This window comes from Oncorhynchus keta, unplaced genomic scaffold (assembly GCF_023373465.1).
Source record: "Oncorhynchus keta strain PuntledgeMale-10-30-2019 unplaced genomic scaffold, Oket_V2 Un_contig_14869_pilon_pilon, whole genome shotgun sequence".
Lineage (NCBI taxonomy): Eukaryota > Metazoa > Chordata > Actinopteri > Salmoniformes > Salmonidae > Oncorhynchus > Oncorhynchus keta.
The window spans coordinates 3324-21658 of record NW_026278993.1 but is presented as its reverse complement, the minus strand read 5'-3'; the positions used below and the strand labels follow the sequence as shown (position 1 = coordinate 21658).

Sequence of the window (18335 nt, the reverse complement as noted above, 5' to 3'; positions counted from 1 at the left end):
ATCCTGTCTACTGTAGAAGACTAGTCAGAGTGTGTGTGTGTGTTCCAGCGGTCCCATCCTGTCTACTGTAGAAGACTAGTCAGTGTGTGTGTGTGTGTGTGTGTGTGTTCCAGAGGTCCCATCCTGTCTACTGTAGAAGACTAGTCAGAGTGTGTGTGTGTGTTCCAGAGGTCCCATCCTGTCTACTGTAGAAGACTAGTCAGAGTGTTGGTGGATGACTATTGTTCCCTACTTCCTGGTTCCATGGTTCCAACCCTCAACAACCTCAGCTGTTCCTGTCCTCCATTCTGCTGCCAGTTCATCACTGCTGTTACCACCCTGTATGACCTCTCTACAGGTACACACTGTTACCACCCTGTATGACCTCTCTACAGGTACACACTGTTACCACCCTGTATAACCTCTCTACAGGTACACACTGTTACCACCCTGTATGACCTCTCTACAGGTACACACACTGTTACCACCCTGTATGACCTCTCTACAGGTACACACTGTTACCACCCTGTATGACCTCTCTACAGGTACACACTGTTACCACCCTGTATGACCTCTCTACAGGTACACACTGTTACCACCCTGTATGACCTCTCTACAGGTACACACACTGTTACCACCCTGTATAACCTCTCTACAGGTACACACACTGTTACCACCCTGTATAACCTCTCTACAGGTACACACTGTTACCACCCTGTATAACCTCTCTACAGGTACACACTGTTACCACCCTGTATGACCTCTCTACAGGTACACACTGTTACCACCCTGTATAACCTCTCTACAGGTACACACTGTTACCACCCTGTATAACCTCTCTACAGGTACACACTGTTACCACCCTGTATGACCTCTCTACAGGTACACACACTGTTACCACCCTGTATGACCTCTCTACAGGTACACACACTGTTACCACCCTGTATGACCTCTCTACAGGTACACACTGTTACCACCCTGTATAACCTCTCTACAGGTACACACACTGTTACCACCCTGTATAACCTCTCTACAGGTACACACTGTTACCACCCTGTATAACCTCTCTACAGGTACACACTGTTACCACCCTGTATAACCTCTCTACAGGTACACACTGTTACCACCCTGTATGACCTCTCTACAGGTACACACTGTTACCACCCTGTATGACCTCTCTACAGGTACACACTGTTGCCAACAAGATGAGTAACAAAAAGCTACATCACTAGCCTGTCAATCTACTATCAGCCAACAATATGAGTAACGAAAAGCGACTTCACTAGCCTGTCAATCTACTATCAGCCAACAAGATGAGTAACGAACAGCTAAATCACTAGCCTGTCAATCTACTATCAGTCAACAAGATGAGTAACGAACAGCTAAATCACTAGTCAACAAGATGAGTAACGAACAGCTAAATCACTAGCCTGTCAATCTACTATCAGTCAACAAGATGAGTAACGAACAGCTAAATCACTAGCCTGTCAATCTACTATCAGTCAACAAGATGAGTAACGAACAGCTAAATCACTAGTCAACAAGATGAGTAACGAACAGCTAAATCACTAGCCTGTCAATCTACTATCAGTCAACAAGATGAGTAACGAACAGCTAAATCACTAGCCTGTCAATCTACTATCAGCCAACAAGATGAGTAACGAACAGCTAAATCACTAGCCTGTCAATCTACTATCAGCCAACAAGATGAGTAACGAACAGCTAAATCACTAGCCAACAAGATGAGTAATGAACAGCTAAATCACTAGCCTGTCAGTCTACTATCAGCCAACAAGATGAGTAACGAACAGCTAAATCACTAGCCTGTCAATCTACTATCAGCCAACAAGATGAGTAACGAACAGCTAAATCACTAGCCTGTCAATCTACTATCAGCCAACAAGATGAGTAACGAACAGCTAAATCACTAGCCTGTCAATCTACTATCAGCCAACAAGATGAGTAACGAACAGCTAAATCACTAGCCTGTCAGTCTATTATCAGCCAACAAGATGAGTAACGAACAGCTAAATCACTAGCCTATCAGTCTACTATCAGCCAACAAGATGAGTAACGAACAGCTAAATCACTAGCCTGTCAATCTACTATCAGCCAACAAGATGAGTAATGAACAGCTAAATCACTAGCCTGTCAATCTACTATCAGCCAACAAGATGAGTAACGAACAGCTAAATCACTAGCCTGTCAATCTACTATCAGCCAACAAGATGAGTAACGAACAGCTAAATCACTAGCCAACAAGATGAGTAACGAACAGCTAAATCACTAGCCAACAAGATGAGTAACGAACAGCTAAATCACTAGCCTGTCAATCTACTATCAGCCAACAAGATGAGTAACGAACAGCTAAATCACTAGCCAACAAGATGAGTAACGAACAGCTAAATCACTAGCCTGTCAATCTACTATCAGTCAACAAGATGAGTAACGAACAGCTAAATCACTAGTCAACAAGATGAGTAACGAACAGCTAAATCACTAGCCTGTCAATCTACTATCAGCCAACAAGATGAGTAACGAACAGCTAAATCACTAGCCTGTCAATCTACTATCAGCCAACAAGATGAGTAACGAACAGCTAAATCACTAGTCAACAAGATGAGTAACGAACAGCTAAATCACTAGCCTGTCAATCTACTATCAGCCAACAAGATGAGTAACGAACAGCTAAATCACTAGCCTGTCAATCTACTATCAGCCAACAAGATGAGTAACGAACAGCTAAATCACTAGCCTGTCAATCTACTATCAGTCAACAAGATGAGTAACGAACAGCTAAATCACTAGCCTGTCAATCTACTATCAGCCAACAAGATGAGTAACGAACAGCTAAATCACTAGCCTGTCAATCTACTATCAGCCAACAAGATGAGTAACGAACAGCTAAATCACTAGTCAACAAGATGAGTAACGAACAGCTAAATCACTAGCCTGTCAATCTACTATCAGCCAACAAGATGAGTAACGAACAGCTAAATCACTAGCCTGTCAATCTACTATCAGCCAACAAGATGAGTAACGAACAGCTAAATCACTAGCCTGTCAATCTACTATCAGCCAACAAGATGAGTAACGAACAGCTAAATCACTAGTCAACAAGATGAGTAACGAACAGCTAAATCACTAGCCTGTCAGTCTACTATCAGCCAACAAGATGAGTAACGAACAGCTAAATCACTAGCCTGTCAATCTACTATCAGCCAACAAGATGAGTAACGAACAGCTAAATCACTAGCCAACAAGATGAGTAACGAACAGCTAAATCACTAGCCTGTCAATCTACTATCAGCCAACAAGATGAGTAACGAACAGCTAAATCACTAGCCTGTCAATCTACTATCAGCCAACAAGATGAGTAACGAACAGCTAAATCACTAGCCTGTCAATCTACTATCAGCCAACAAGATGAGTAACGAACAGCTAAATCACTAGCCAACAAGATGAGTAACGAACAGCTAAATCACTAGCCTGTCAATCTACTATCAGCCAACAAGATGAGTAACGAACAGCTAAATCACTAGCCTGTCAATCTACTATCAGGCGTGTGTTTGGTGTGTATAGAGGAGTTGACTCCCCCTGTACAGCTGTTACTAGGCTATGTCATGTAAACATCTCTAAATACCTCTTGGTGTGTATAGAGGAGTTGACTCCCCCTGTACTGCTGTTACTAGGCTATGTCATGTAAACATCTCTAAATACCTCTTGGTGTGTATAGAGGAGTTGACTCCCCCTGTACTGCTGTTACTAGGCTATGTCATGTAAACATCTCTAAATACCTCTTGGTGTGTATAGAGGAGTTGACTCCCCCTGTACAGCTGTTACTAGGCTATGTCATGTAAACATCTCTAAATACCTCTTGGTGTGTGTAGAGGAGTTGACTCCCCCTGTACTGCTGTTACTAGGCTATGTCATGTAAACATCTCTAAATACCTCTTGGTGTGTGTTTGGTGTGTATAGAGGAGTTGACTCCTCCTGTACAGCTGTTACTAGGCTATGTCATGTAAACATCTCTAAATACCTCTTGGTGTGTATAGAGGAGTTGACTCCTCCTGTACAGCTGTTACTAGGCTATGTCATGTAAACATCTCTAAATACCTCTTGGTGTGTATAGAGGAGTTGACTCCTCCTGTACTGCTGTTACTAGGCTATGTCATGTAAACATCTCTAAATACCTCTTGGTGTGTGTAGAGGAGTTGACTCCCCCTGTACAGCTGTTACTAGGCTATGTCATGTCAACATCTCTAAATACCTCTTGGTGTGTATAGAGGAGTTGACTCCTCCTGTACTGCTGTTACTAGGCTATGTCATGTAAACATCTCTAAATACCTCTTGGTGTGTGTAGAGGAGTTGACTCCCCCTGTACAGCTGTTACTAGGCTATGTCATGTAAACATCTCTAAATACCTCTTGGTGTGTATAGAGGAGTTGACTCCTCCTGTACAGCTGTTACTAGGCTATGTCATGTCAACATCTCTAAATACCTCTTGGTGTGTGTTTGGTGTGTGTAGAGGAGTTGACTCCCCTGTACAGCTGTTACTAGGCTATGTCATGTAAACATCTCTAAATACCTCTTGGTGTGTATAGAGGAGTTGACTCCCTGTACTGCTGTTACTAGGCTATGTCATGTAAACATCTCTAAATACCTCTTGGTGTGTATAGAGGAGTTGACTCCCCTGTACAGCTGTTACTAGGCTATGTCATGTAAACATCTCTAAATACCTCTTGGTGTGTGTAGAGGAGTTGACTCCCCTGTACTGCTGTTACTAGGCTATGTCATGTAAACATCTCTAAATACCTCTTGGTGTGTATAGAGGAGTTGACTCCTCCTGTACTGCTGTTACTAGGCTATGTCATGTAAACATCTCTAAATACCTCTTGGTGTGTGTAGAGGAGTTGACTCCCCCTGTACAGCTGTTACTAGGCTATGTCATGTAAACATCTCTAAATACCTCTTGGTGTGTGTAGAGGAGTTGACTCCCCCTGTACAGCTGTTACTAGGCTATGTCATGTAAACATCTCTAAATACCTCTTGGTGTGTATAGAGGAGTTGACTCCTCCTGTACAGCTGTTACTAGGCTATGTCATGTCAACATCTCTAAATATCTCTTGGTGTGTGTTTGGTGTGTATAGAGGAGTTGACTCCTCCTGTACTGCTGTTACTAGGCTATGTCATGTAAACATCTCTAAATACCTCTTGGTGTGTGTTTGGTGTGTATAGAGGAGTTGACTCCTCCTGTACTGCTGTTACTAGGCTATGTCATGTCAACATCTCTAAATACCTCTTGGTGTGTATAGAGGAGTTGACTCCCTGTACAGCTGTTACTAGGCTATGTCATGTAAACATCTCTAAATACCTCTTGGTGTGTGTAGAGGAGTTGACTCCCTTGTACAGCTGTTACTAGGCTATGTCATGTAAACATCTCTAAATACCTCTTGGTGTGTATAGAGGAGTTGACTCCCCTGTACTGCTGTTACTAGGCTATGTCATGTAAACATCTCTAAATACCTCTTGGTGTGTATAGAGGAGTTGACTCCCCCTGTACAGCTGTTACTAGGCTATGTCATGTCAACATCTCTAAATACCTCTTGGTGTGTGTAGAGGAGTTGACTCCCCCTGTACAGCTGTTACTAGGCTATGTCATGTAAACATCTCTAAATATCTCTTGGTGTGTGTTTGGTGTGTATAGAGGAGTTGACTCCTCCTGTACAGCTGTTACTAGGCTATGTCATGTAAACATCTCTAAATACCTCTTGGTGTGTATAGAGGAGTTGACTCCCCCTGTACAGCTGTTACTAGGCTATGTCATGTAAACATCTCTAAATACCTCTTGGTGTGTGTAGAGGAGTTGACTCCTCCTGTACAGCTGTTACTAGGCTATGTCATGTAAACATCTCTAAATACCTCTTGGTGTGTGTTTGGTGTGTATAGAGGAGTTGACTCCTCCTGTACTGCTGTTACTAGGCTATGTCATGTAAACATCTCTAAATACCTCTTGGTGTGTGTTTGGTGTGTATAGAGGAGTTGACTCCCCCTGTACAGCTGCTACAGATGGTGGTGTCCTGGATCCAAGACCAACCTCGATTGGTCCTCATCACTCTGCTGAACACGCCCCCCTCCTCCAGCCAGCCAATCGGCTCCCTGGACCTCACACCGCTGGCTGGGCTGGTGCGCTGGTGTGTCAAAGCCCCATTGGCTTACAGAAGAGACGGGAAGCAGGACTTGGCCAATGGGACGACAGAGACTGAGCTGGAGGCAGGGCCTCTCTTCTCTGAGCTACATCTCAGTGTCCTGCAGGTTTGTCCAGTATCAATGTCCAGTCTCAATGTCCAGTCTCAATGTCCATTATCAATGTCCAGTATCAATGTCCATTATCAATGTCCATTATCAATGTCCAGTCTCAATGTCCATTATCAATGTCCATTATCAATGTCCAGTATCAATGTCCAGTCTCAATGTCCATTATCAATGTCCATTATCAATGTCCAGTCTTAATGTCCAGTCTCAATGTCCAGTATCAATGTCCATTATCAATGTCCAGTCTTAATGTCCAGTCTCAATGTCCAGTATCAATGTCCATTATCAATATCCATTATCAATGTCCAGTCTTAATGTCCAGTCTCAATGTCCAGTATCAATGTCCATTATCAATGTCCAGTCTTAATGTCCAGTCTCAATGTCCAGTATCAATGTCCAGTCTCAATGTCCAGTCTTAATGTCCAGTATCAATGTCCAGTCTCAATGTCCATTATCAATGTCCATTATCAATGTCCAGTCTTAATGTCCAGTATCAATGTCCAGTATCAATGTCCAGTCTTAATGTCCAGTCTCAATGTCCAGTATCAATGTCCATTATCAATGTCCATTATCAATGTCCAGTCTTAATGTCCAGTATCAATGTCCAGTCTTAATGTCCAGTCTCAATGTCCAGTATCAATGTCCATTATCAATGTCCAGTATCAATGTCCAGTCTCAATGTCCAGTATCAATGTCCAGTCTTAATGTCCAGTCTTAATGTCCAGTATCAATGTCCAGTCTTAATGTCCAGTATCAATGTCCAGTATCAATGTCCAGTCTTAATGTCCAGTCTCAATGTCCAGTATCAATGTCCATTATCAATGTCCAGTATCAATGTCCAGTCTCAATGTCCAGTATCAATGTCCAGTCTTAATGTCCAGTATCAATGTCCAGTCTTAATGTCCAGTATCAATGTCCAGTCTTAATGTCCAGTCTCAATGTCCAGTATCAATGTCCAGTATCAATGTCCAGTATCAATGTCCAGTCTCAATGTCCAGTCTTAATGTCCATTATCAATGTCCAGTCTTAATGTCCAGTCTCAATGTCCAGTATCAATGTCCATTATCAATGTCCAGTCTCAATGTCCAGTATCAATGTCCAGTCTTAATGTCCAGTCTTAATGTCCAGTATCAATGTCCAGTCTTAATGTCCAGTATCAATGTCCAGTCTTAATGTCCAGTATCAATGTCCAGTCTCAATGTCCAGTATCAATGTCCAGTCTTAATGTCCAGTATCAATGTCCAGTCTTAATGTCCAGTATCAATGTCCAGTCTCAATGTCCAGTATCAATGTCCATTATCAATGTCCAGTCTTAATGTCCAGTCTCAATGTCCAGTATCAATGTCCAGTATCAATGTCCAGTATCAATGTCCAGTATCAATGTCCAGTATCAATGTCCAGTCTTAATGTCCAGTCTTAATGTCCAGTATCAATGTCCAGTCTTAATGTCCAGTATCAATGTCCAGTCTCAATGTCCAGTATCAATGTCCAGTATCAATGTCCATTATCAATGTCCAGTCTTAATGTCCAGTATCAATGTCCAGTATCAATGTCCAGTCTTAATGTCCAGTCTTAATGTCCAGTCTCAATGTCCAGTCTCAATGTCCAGTCTCAATGTCCAGTCTCAATGTCCAGTCTCAATGTCCAGTATCAATGTCCAGTATCAATGTCCAGTATCAATGTCCAGTATCAATGTCCAGTATCAATGTCCAGTATCAATGTCCAGTCTCAATGTCCAGTATCAATGTCCAGTATCAATGTCCAGTCTCAATGTCCAGTCTCAATGTCCATTATCAATGTCCAGTCTCAATGTCCAGTCTCAATGTCCATTATCAATGTCCATTATCAATGTCCAGTATCAATGTCCAGTATCAATGTCCAGTCTCAATGTCCAGTCTCAATGTCCAGTATCAATGTCCAGTCTCAATGTCCAGTATCAATGTCCAGTCTCAATGTCCAGTCTCAATGTCCAGTATCAATGTCCAGTCTCAATGTCCAGTATCAATGTCCAGTCTCAATGTCCAGTCTCAATGTCCAGTCTCAATGTCCAGTCTCAATGTCCAGTATCAATGTCCAGTCTCAATGTCCAGTCTCAATGTCCAGTCTCAATGTCCAGTCTCAATGTCCAGTATCAATGTCCAGTCTTAATGTCCAGTCTCAATGTCCAGTCTCAATGTCCATTATCAATGTCCAGTATCAATGTCCAGTATCAATGTCCAGTCTCAATGTCCAGTCTCAATGTCCAGTCTCAATGTCCAGTCTCAATGTCCATTATCAATGTCCATTATCAATGTCCAGTATCAATGTCCAGTATCAATGTCCAGTATCAATGTCCAGTATCAATGTCCAGTCTCAATGTCCATTATCAATGTCCAGTCTCAATGTCCAGTATCAATGTCCAGTCTCAATGTCCAGTCTCAATGTCCAGTCTCAATGTCCATTATCAATGTCCAGTCTCAATGTCCATTATCAATGTCCAGTCTCAATGTCCAGTATCAATGTCCAGTATCAATGTCCAGTCTCAATGTCCAGTATCAATGTCCAGTCTCAATGTCCAGTCTCAATGTCCAGTATCAATGTCCAGTCTCAATGTCCATTATCAATGTCCAGTATCAATGTCCAGTCTCAATGTCCAGTATCAATGTCCATTATCATTGTCCAGAATCAATGTCCATTATCAATGTCCAGTCTCAATGTCCAGAATCAATGTCCAGTCTCAATGTCCATTATCAATGTCCAGTCTCAATGTCCAGTCTCAATGTCCAGTCTCAATGTCCAGTATCAATGTCCAGTCTCAATGTCCAGTCTCAATGTCCAGTCTCAATGTCCAGTCTCAATGTCCAGAATCAATGTCCATTCTCAATGTCCAGTCTCAATGTCCATTATCATTGTCCAGTCTCAATGTCCATTATCAATGTCCAGAATCAATGTCCAGTCTCAATGTCCATTATCAATGTCCAGTCTCAATGTCCAGTCTCAATGTCCAGTCTCAATGTCCAGTCTCAATGTCCAGTATCAATGTCCAGTCTCAATGTCCAGTCTCAATGTCCAGTCTCAATGTCCATTATCATTGTCCAGTCTCAATGTCCATTATCAATGTCCAGAATCAATGTCCAGTCTCAATGTCCAGTCTCAATGTCCATTATCAATGTCCAGTCTCAATGTCCAGTCTCAATGTCCAGTCTCAATGTCCAGTCTCAATGTCCAGTATCAATGTCCAGTATCAATGTCCAGTCTCAATGTCCAGTATCAATGTCCAGTATCAATGTCCAGTATCAATGTCCAGTCTCAATGTCCAGTCTCAATGTCCAGTATCAATGTCCAGTCTCAATGTCCAGTCTCAATGTCCAGTATCAATGTCCAGTCTCAATGTCCAGTATCAATGTCCAGTATCAATGTCCAGTCTCAATGTCCAGTATCAATGTCCAGTCTCAATGTCCAGTATCAATGTCCAGTCTCAATGTCCAGTATCAATGTCCAGTCTCAATGTCCAGTCTCAATGTCCAGTCTCAATGTCCAGTCTCAATGTCCAGTCTCAATGTCCAGTCTCAATGTCCAGTATCAATGTCCAGTATCAATGTCCAGTATCAATGTCCAGTCTCAATGTCCAGTCTCAATGTCCAGTATCAATGTCCAGTCTCAATGTCCAGTATCAATGTCCAGTCTCAATGTCCAGTATCAATGTCCAGTATCAATGTCCAGTATCAATGTCCAGTATCAATGTCCAGTATCAATGTCCAGTATCAATGTCCATTATCAATGTCCAGTCTCAATGTCCAGTCTCAATGTCCAGTATCAATGTCCAGTATCAATGTCCATTATCAATGTCCAGTCTCAATGTCCATTATCAATGTCCATTATCATTGTCCAGTCTCAATGTCCAGTCTCAATGTCCAGTCTCAATGTCCAGTCTTAATGTCCAGTCTCAATGTCCATTATCATTGTCCAGTCTCAATGTCCAGTCTCAATGTCCAGAATCAATGTCCAGTCTCAATGTCCAGTATCAATGTCCATTATCAATGTCCAGTATCAATGTCCATTATCAATGTCCAGTCTTAATGTCCAGTCTCAATGTCCAGAATCAATGTCCAGTCTTAATGTCCATTATCAATGTCCAGTATCAATGTCCAGTATCAATGTCCAGTCTCAATGTCCAGTCTCAATGTCCAGTATCAATGTCCAGTCTCAATGTCCAGTATCAATGTCCAGTATCAATGTCCAGTATCAATGTCCAGTCTCAATGTCCAGTCTCAATGTCCAGTATCAATGTCCAGTCTCAATGTCCATTATCAATGTCCAGTCTCAATGTCCAGTCTCAATGTCCAGTCTCAATGTCCAGTCTCAATGTCCAGTCTCAATGTCCATTATCAATGTCCAGTCTCAATGTCCAGTCTCATTGTCCAGTCTCAATGTCCAGTCTCAATGTCCAGTATCAATGTCCATTATCAATGTCCAGTATCAATGTCCATTATCAATGTCCAGTATCAATGTCCATTATCAATGTCCAGTCTTAATGTCCAGAATCAATGTCCAGTCTTAATGTCCATTATCAATGTCCAGTATCAATGTCCAGTATCAATGTCCATTATCAATGTCCAGTATCAATGTCCAGTATCAATGTCCAGTATCAATGTCCATTATCATTGTCCAGTCTCAATGTCCAGTCTCAATGTCCAGTCTCAATGTCCAGTCTCAATGTCCAGAATCAATGTCCAGTCTTAATGTCCATTATCAATGTCCAGTATCAATGTCCAGTATCAATGTCCATTATCAATGTCCAGTATCAATGTCCAGTATCAATGTCCAGTATCAATGTCCAGTATCAATGTCCAGTCTCAATGTCCAGTCTCAATGTCCAGTCTCAATGTCCAGTATCAATGTCCATTATCAATGTCCAGTCTTAATGTCCAGTATCAATGTCCAGAATCAATGTCAGCAGAACCTCCAGACAGTGAGACAGACCATCATAGCAGCAGAACCTCCAGACAGACCATCATAGCAGCAGAACCTCCAGACAGACCATCATAGCAGCAGAACCTCCAGACAGTGAGACAGACCATCATAGCAGCAGAACCTCCAGACAGTGAGACAGACCATCATAGCAGCAGAACCTCCAGACAGTGAGACATACCATCATAGCAGCAGAACCTCCAGACAGTGAGACAGACCATCATAGCAGCAGAACCTCCAGACAGACCATCATAGCAGCAGAACCTCCAGACAGTGAGACAGACCATCATAGCAGCAGAACCTCCAGACAGTGAGACAGACCATCATAGCAGCAGAACCTCCAGACAGACCATCATAGCAGCAGAACCTCCAGACAGTGAGACAGACCATCATAGCAGCAGAACCTCCAGACAGTGAGACAGACCATCATAGCAGCAGAACCTCCAGACAGTGAGACAGACCATCATAGCAGCAGAACCTCCAGACAGTGAGACAGACCATCATAGCAGCAGAACCTCCAGACAGTGAGACAGACCATCATAGCAGCAGAACCTCCAGACAGTGAGACAGACCATCATAGCAGCAGAACCTCCAGACAGACCATCATAGCAGCAGAACCTCCAGACAGACCATCATAGCAGCAGAACCTCCAGACAGACCATCATAGCAGCAGAACCTCCAGACAGTGAGACAGACCATCATAGCAGCAACACCTCCAGACAGTGAGACAGACCATCATAGCAGCAGAACCTCCAGACAGCGAGACAGACCATCATAGCAGCAGAACCTCCAGACAGACCATCATAGCAGCAGAACCTCCAGACAGTGAGACAGACCATCATAGCAGCAGAACCTCCAGACAGCGAGACAGACCATCAGAGCAGCAGAACCTCCAGACAGACCATCATTTACATTTACATTTACATTTAAGTCATTTAGCAGACGCTCTTATCCAGAGCGACTTACAAATTGGTGCATACACCTTATGACATCCAGTGGAACAGCCACTTGCATCTAAATCTTTTTTTTTTTTTTTTGGGGGAGGAGGAGAAGGGGGGAGAAGGATTACTTACCCTTACTTACCCTATCCTAGGTATTCCTTGAAGAGGTGGGGTTTCAGGTGTCTCCGGAAGGTGGTGATTGACTCCGCTGTCCTGGCGTCGTGAGGGAGTTTGTTCCACCATTGGGGGCCAGAGCAGCGAACAGTTTTGACTGGGCTGAGCGGGAACTGTACTTCCTCAGTGGTAGGGAGGCGAGCAGGCCAGAGGTGGATGAACGCAGTGCCCTTGTTTGGGTGTAGGGCCTGATCAGAGCCTGGAGGTACTGAGGTGCCGTTCCCTCACAGCTCCGTAGGCAAGCACCATGGTCTTGTAGCGGATGCGAGCTTCAACTGGAAGCCAGTGGAGAGAGTGGAGGAGCGGGGTGACGTGAGAGAACTTGGGAAGGTTGAACACCAGACGGGCTGCGGCGTTCTGGATGAGTTGTAGGGGTTTAATGGCACAGGCAGGGAGCCCAGCCAACAGCGAGTTGCAGTAATCAAGACGGGAGATGACAAGTGCCTGGATTAGGACCTGCGCCGCTTCCTGTGTGAGGCAGGGTCGTACTCTGCGGATGTTGTAGAGCATGAACCTACAGGAACGGGACACCGGGTGTTGTCCAGGATCACGCCAAGGTTCTTAGCGCTCTGGGAGGAGGACACAATGGAGTTGTCAACCGTGATGGCGAGATCATGGAACGGGCAGTCCTTCCCCGGGAGGAAGAGGAGCTCCGTCTTGCTGAGGTTCAGCTTGAGGTGGTGATCCGTCATCCACACTGATATGTCTGCCAGACATGCAGAGATGCGATTCGCCACCTGGTCATCAGAAGGGGGAAAGGAGAAGATTAATTGTGTGTCGTCTGCATAGCAATGATAGGAGAGACCATGTGAGGTTATGACAGAGCCAAGTGACTTGGTGTATAGCGAGAATAAGAGAGGGCCTAGAACAGAGCCCTGGGGGACACCAGTGGTGAGAGCGCGTGGTGAGGAGACAGATTCTCGCCACGCCACCTGGTAGGAGCGACCTGTCAGGTAGGACGCAATCCAAGCGCAGAACCTCCAGACAGACCATCATAGCAGCATAACCTCCAGACAGACCATCATAGCAGCAGAACCTCCAGACAGTGAGACAGACCATCATAGCAGCAGAACCTCCAGACAGTGAGACAGACCATCATAGCAGCAGAACCTCCAGACAGTGAGACAGACCATCATAGCAGCAGAACCTCCAGACAGTGAGACAGACCATCATAGCAGCAGAACCTCCAGACAGTGAGACATACCATCATAGCAGCAGAACCTCCAGACAGACCATCATAGCAGCAGAACCTCCAGACAGCGAGACAGACCATCATAGCAGCAGAACCTCCAGACAGTGAGACAGACCATCATAGCAGCAGAACCTCCAGACAGTGAGACAGACCATCATAGCAGCAGAACCTCCAGACAGACCATCATAGCAGCAGAACCTCCAGACAGTGAGACAGACCATCATAGCATCAGAACCTCCAGACAGTGAGACATACCATCATAGCAGCAGAACCTCCAGACAGTGAGACAGACCATCATAGCAGCAGAACCTCCAGACAGTGAGACCGACCATCATAGCAGCAGAACCTCCAGACAGACCATCATAGCAGCAGAACCTCCAGACAGACCATCATAGCAGCAGAACCTCCAGACAGACCATCATAGCAGCAGCACCTCCAGACAGACCATCATAGCAGCAGAACCTCCAGACAGACCATCATAGCAGCAGAACCTCCAGACAGTGAGACAGACCATCATAGCAGCAGAACCTCCAGACAGACCATCATAGCAGCAGAACCTCCAGACAGACCATCATAGCAGCAGAACCTCCAGACAGCGAGACAGACCATCATAGCAGCAGAACCTCCAGACAGTGAGACATACCATCATAGCAGCAGAACCTCCAGACAGTGAGACAGACCATCATAGCAACAGAACCTCCAGACAGTGAGACAGACCATCATAGCAGCAGAACCTCCAGACAGTGAGACAGACCATCATAGCAGCAGAACCTCCAGACAGTGAGACAGACCATCATAGCAGCAGAACCTCCAGACAGTGAGACAGACCATCATAGCAGCAGAACCTCCAGACAGTGAGACAGACCATCATAGCAGCAGAACCTCCAGACAGTGAGACAGACCATCATAGCAGCAGAACCTCCAGACAGACCATCATAGCAGCAGAACCTCCAGACAGACCATCATAGCAGCAGAACCTCCAGACAGTGAGACAGACCATCATAGCAGCAGAACCTCCAGACAGTGAGACATACCATCATAGCAGCAGAACCTCCAGACAGACCATCATAGCAGCAGAACCTCCAGACAGACCATCATAGCAGCAGAACCTCCAGACAGACCATCATAGCAGCAGAACCTCCAGACAGTGAGACAGACCATCATAGCAGCAGAACCTCCAGACAGACCATCATAGCAGCAGAACCTCCAGACAGACCATCATAGCAGCAGAACCTCCAGACAGTGAGACAGACCATCATAGCAGCAGAACCTCCAGACAGTGAGACAGACCATCATAGCAGCAGAACCTCCAGACAGACCATCATAGCAGCAGAACCTCCAGACAGTGAGACAGACCATCATAGCAGCAGAACCTCCAGACAGTGAGACAGACCATCATAGCAGCAGAACCTCCAGACAGTGAGACAGACCATCATAGCAGCAGAACCTCCAGACAGTGAGACAGACCATCATAGCAGCAGAACCTCCAGACAGTGAGACAGACCATCATAGCAGCAGAACCTCCAGACAGTGAGACAGACCATCATAGCAGCAGAACCTCCAGACAGACCATCATAGCAGCAGAACCTCCAGACAGACCATCATAGCAGCAGAACCTCCAGACAGTGAGACAGACCATCATAGCAGCAGAACCTCCAGACAGTGAGACATACCATCATAGCAGCAGAACCTCCAGACAGACCATCATAGCAGCAGAACCTCCAGACAGACCATCATAGCAGCAGAACCTCCAGACAGACCATCATAGCAGCAGAACCTCCAGACAGTGAGACAGACCATCATAGCAGCAGAACCTCCAGACAGTGAGACAGACCATCATAGCAGCAGAACCTCCAGACAGACCATCATAGCAGCAGAACCTCCAGACAGTGAGACAGACCATCATAGCAGCAGAACCTCCAGACAGTGAGACAGACCATCATAGCAGCAGAACCTCCAGACAGACCATCATAGCAGCAGAACCTCCAGACAGTGAGACAGACCATCATAGCAGCAGAACCTCCAGACAGTGAGACAGACCATCATAGCAGCAGAACCTCCAGACAGTGAGACAGACCATCATAGCAGCAGAACCTCCAGACAGTGAGACAGACCATCATAGCAGCAGAACCTCCAGACAGTGAGACAGACCATCATAGCAGCAGAACCTCCAGACAGTGAGACAGACCATCATAGCAGCAGAACCTCCAGACAGACCATCATAGCAGCAGAACCTCCAGACAGTGAGACAGACCATCATAGCAGCAGAACCTCCAGACAGTGAGACAGACCATCATAGCAGCAGAACATAGCTACTGTTTTGGGCCAAATCTGTCTCCAACTAGATGGTGGGTCCCGATGCCAGCTGTTTATTTTCTTTTAAACTATTTAAATGTAACCTGTATTTCACTAGGCAAGTCAGTTAAGAACAAATGATTATTTACAATGACAGCCCACACCGGCCAAACCTGGACCACTTGTATGCCGCCCTATGGGACTCCCAATCACGGTCGGTTGTGATACAGCCTGGATTCAAAGCAAGATGTCTGTAGTGACGCCTCTAGCACTGGGATGCAGCCCAGTAATATGATTCCCTATGAAACACTGCCAGACCGATGCACACTGGTAATAGATTGTGAGAAAGATGTAAAAACCAAACGTCACCACTCGCCAGTGACTTGATAAGCTGATTTAGCTGACCTGCTCATGGTGCCTGCTATTTACTAGCTTCATTGACAAGCAGAGATGGAACTTCAAGGAATACCTAGGATAGGGTAAGTAAGGGTAAGTAATCCTTCTCACCCCCCTTTCTCCCCCAACAAGATTTAGATGCAAGTGGCTGTTCCACTGGTTGTCATAAGGTGTATGCACCAATTTGTAAGTCGCTCTGGATAAGAGCGTCTGCTAAATGACTTAAATGTAATGTAAATGTAATGTAACTTAGCGAACTAGTGACTTGATAAGCTGATTTAGCTGACCTGCTCATGGTGCCTGCTATTTACTAGCTTCATTGACAAGCAGAGATGGAACTTAGCGAACTAGTGATTTGGGGTTCTGATATATGGCTTGTAGCAGCTTTATTTAGGATCGTTTGACAGCTGGCTGATGAAGAACTTGTAGACGTGTTGTCAGAAATCAGTCCTGAGTGCAGCCAGCAGCAACGTACTCCATACTGTCTACTGATTCTTTCATGCTCATGTTTTTATTTCAGAAATACTGTATTAAACACCTTAGCTGCTTGACGTAAAATTGCACAATTAAGACCCGCACTGGCAGAAACGTCAACATTACAGGTTAACAACAATAACTGCCAATAAAGCAAACGTAAAGCACCCCCCGTGGAACCGCACCCCCATGGAACCGCACCCCCGTGAACCGCACCCCCGTGGAACCGCACCCCGTGAACCGCGCCCCGTGGAACCGCGCCCCCCTGTGGAACCACGCCCCCTGTGGAACCGCGCCCCCGTGGAACCGTGCCCCCGTGGAACCGTGCCCCCGTGGAACCGCGCCCCGTGGAACCGCGCCCCGTGGAACCGCGCCCCGTGGAACCGCGCCCCCGTGGAACCGCACCCCTGTGGAACCGCACCCCGTGGAACCGCACCCCCCCGTGGAACCGCACCCCCGTGGAACCGCGCCCCGTGGAACCGCGCCCTGTGGAACCGCACACCAAAACTCTAACCTTGTTTTTCTTCAGCCATCTCTCAGAGGTCCTGGGTCAGGGCCAGGTCATGTTTAGAGGTCAGAGGTGATGAACTCAACACTTATCTGTTCCAGGTGTTGCTGCTCCTCCCGGGCGTTCTGAGAGAGAAGGGGCTTCTGGGTCGCCTGGCGTTGCTGCAGCCCGACCAGCTGACTTCTCTGATCTCTGACCTCTCTGGTCTTCTGGAAGAGCTGAACCCTCTCCACTCGGATACACAAGCACACATCCAGCTCACTCTGGATAGGCTGGCCCAGGCCCTGCAGGTGTCCATGGCAGCAGGGGCGCTGCTCTGCTCTAGAGGTAGGGATGTCATATCCTGTGTCTTCTACAGTTGTGATATCCTGTGTCTTCTACAGTCTTATCCTGTGTGTTCTCTCCACAGAGGACCTGAGAGCTCTCTGTTCCCGCCTCCCACACAACAAGTAAGAACCAATCACAATGTACCCCTAGCCCTCCCCACAACCAATCACAATGTACCCCTAGCCCTCCCCACAACCAATCACAATGCACCCCTAGCCCTCCCCACAACCAATCATAATGCAACCCTCCTCCTGTCTAGATCTGTTCTTACCCTCCCCCTGTCCAGACCTGTTCTGTCCTGTTTCCAGCCTAAGAGGTGTGCGTGTGTGTGTGTGTGTGTGTGTGTGTGTGTGTGTGTGTGTGTGTGTGTGTGTGTGTGTGTGTGTGTGTGTGTGTGTGTGTGTGTGATCTTCCCAAGCGGTGCATGATGTCATAGGCAGCCATTTTGGCGAAGGAGAAATCCAAACCAGTCTAATACTGCACATTCTACATTCGAACGTTCCAAGTCCTCTTCGTATCGGGGGAGTCGTTTCCTGTGCGTTGTCAGGCATAACCCTAACCCTAACCCTAACCCTAACCCTAACCCTAACCCTAACCCTAACCCATTGCCAACAGGGAGGAGATCTCGTTAAATATGGTTTAAATTCGTTAAAATTAGTAATCAAATCAAATCAAATGTTATTTGTCACATACACATGGTTAGCAGATGTTAATGCGAGTGTAGCGAAATGCTTGTGCTTCTAGTTCCGACAATGCAGTAATAACCAACAAGTAATCTAGCTAA

The 18335-nt window shown here is 45.7% G+C and overlaps 1 protein-coding gene and 2 long non-coding RNA genes across 19 annotated transcripts in view; 1 reads left to right on the top strand and 2 right to left on the bottom strand.

The window, feature by feature from the left end:
• LOC127918788 (integrator complex subunit 15-like) overlaps positions 1–17871 on the top strand; it is a 29316-nt gene extending 11445 nt beyond the window's left edge. For 2 of the 6 annotated variants that reach the window (XM_052502013.1, XM_052502012.1), the window contains exons 4-7: positions 169–337; positions 6017–6294; positions 17326–17551; positions 17634–17869. In XM_052502013.1, the coding sequence (XP_052357973.1) occupies positions 169–337; positions 6017–6294; positions 17326–17551; positions 17634–17677 (717 nt within the window). In that variant the 3' untranslated portion in view covers positions 17678–17869. Of the gene's footprint in view, positions 1–168; positions 338–6016; positions 6295–17325; positions 17552–17633 lie in introns of all 6 variants that reach the window. The other 4 variants (XM_052502010.1, XM_052502011.1, XM_052502016.1 and 1 more) reach the window with 3 other exon arrangements.
• On the bottom strand, positions 2973–6117 carry LOC127918790 (uncharacterized). 10 transcript variants are annotated; one of them, XR_008100796.1, is made up of 8 exons: positions 5990–6084; positions 5748–5824; positions 5506–5582; positions 5191–5278; positions 4872–5025; positions 4250–4403; positions 4019–4172; positions 2973–3622 (listed from the first exon to the last, which is right to left on the bottom strand). It is a non-coding gene; the product is annotated as an uncharacterized LOC127918790 (long non-coding RNA). The 10 variants fall into 10 exon arrangements; XR_008100798.1 differs by lacking the exons at positions 4019–4172; positions 5191–5278; positions 5748–5824 and adding exons at positions 3777–3930; positions 4404–4480 and having other exon boundaries at positions 4173–4326; positions 4795–4948; positions 5990–6117; XR_008100803.1 differs by lacking the exons at positions 4019–4172; positions 5191–5278; positions 5748–5824 and adding exons at positions 3777–4018; positions 4404–4480 and having other exon boundaries at positions 4250–4326; positions 4795–4948; positions 5990–6117.
• Positions 13809–16852, bottom strand: LOC127918789 (uncharacterized). 3 transcript variants are annotated; one of them, XR_008100792.1, is made up of 3 exons: positions 16530–16852; positions 14212–16251; positions 13809–14042 (listed from the first exon to the last, which is right to left on the bottom strand). It is a non-coding gene; the product is annotated as an uncharacterized LOC127918789 (long non-coding RNA). The 3 variants fall into 3 exon arrangements; XR_008100794.1 differs by lacking the exon at positions 13809–14042 and having other exon boundaries at positions 14176–14470; positions 14566–16251; XR_008100793.1 differs by lacking the exon at positions 13809–14042 and having other exon boundaries at positions 14176–15109; positions 15205–16251.
• Positions 17872–18335: the final 464 nt, after the last annotated feature.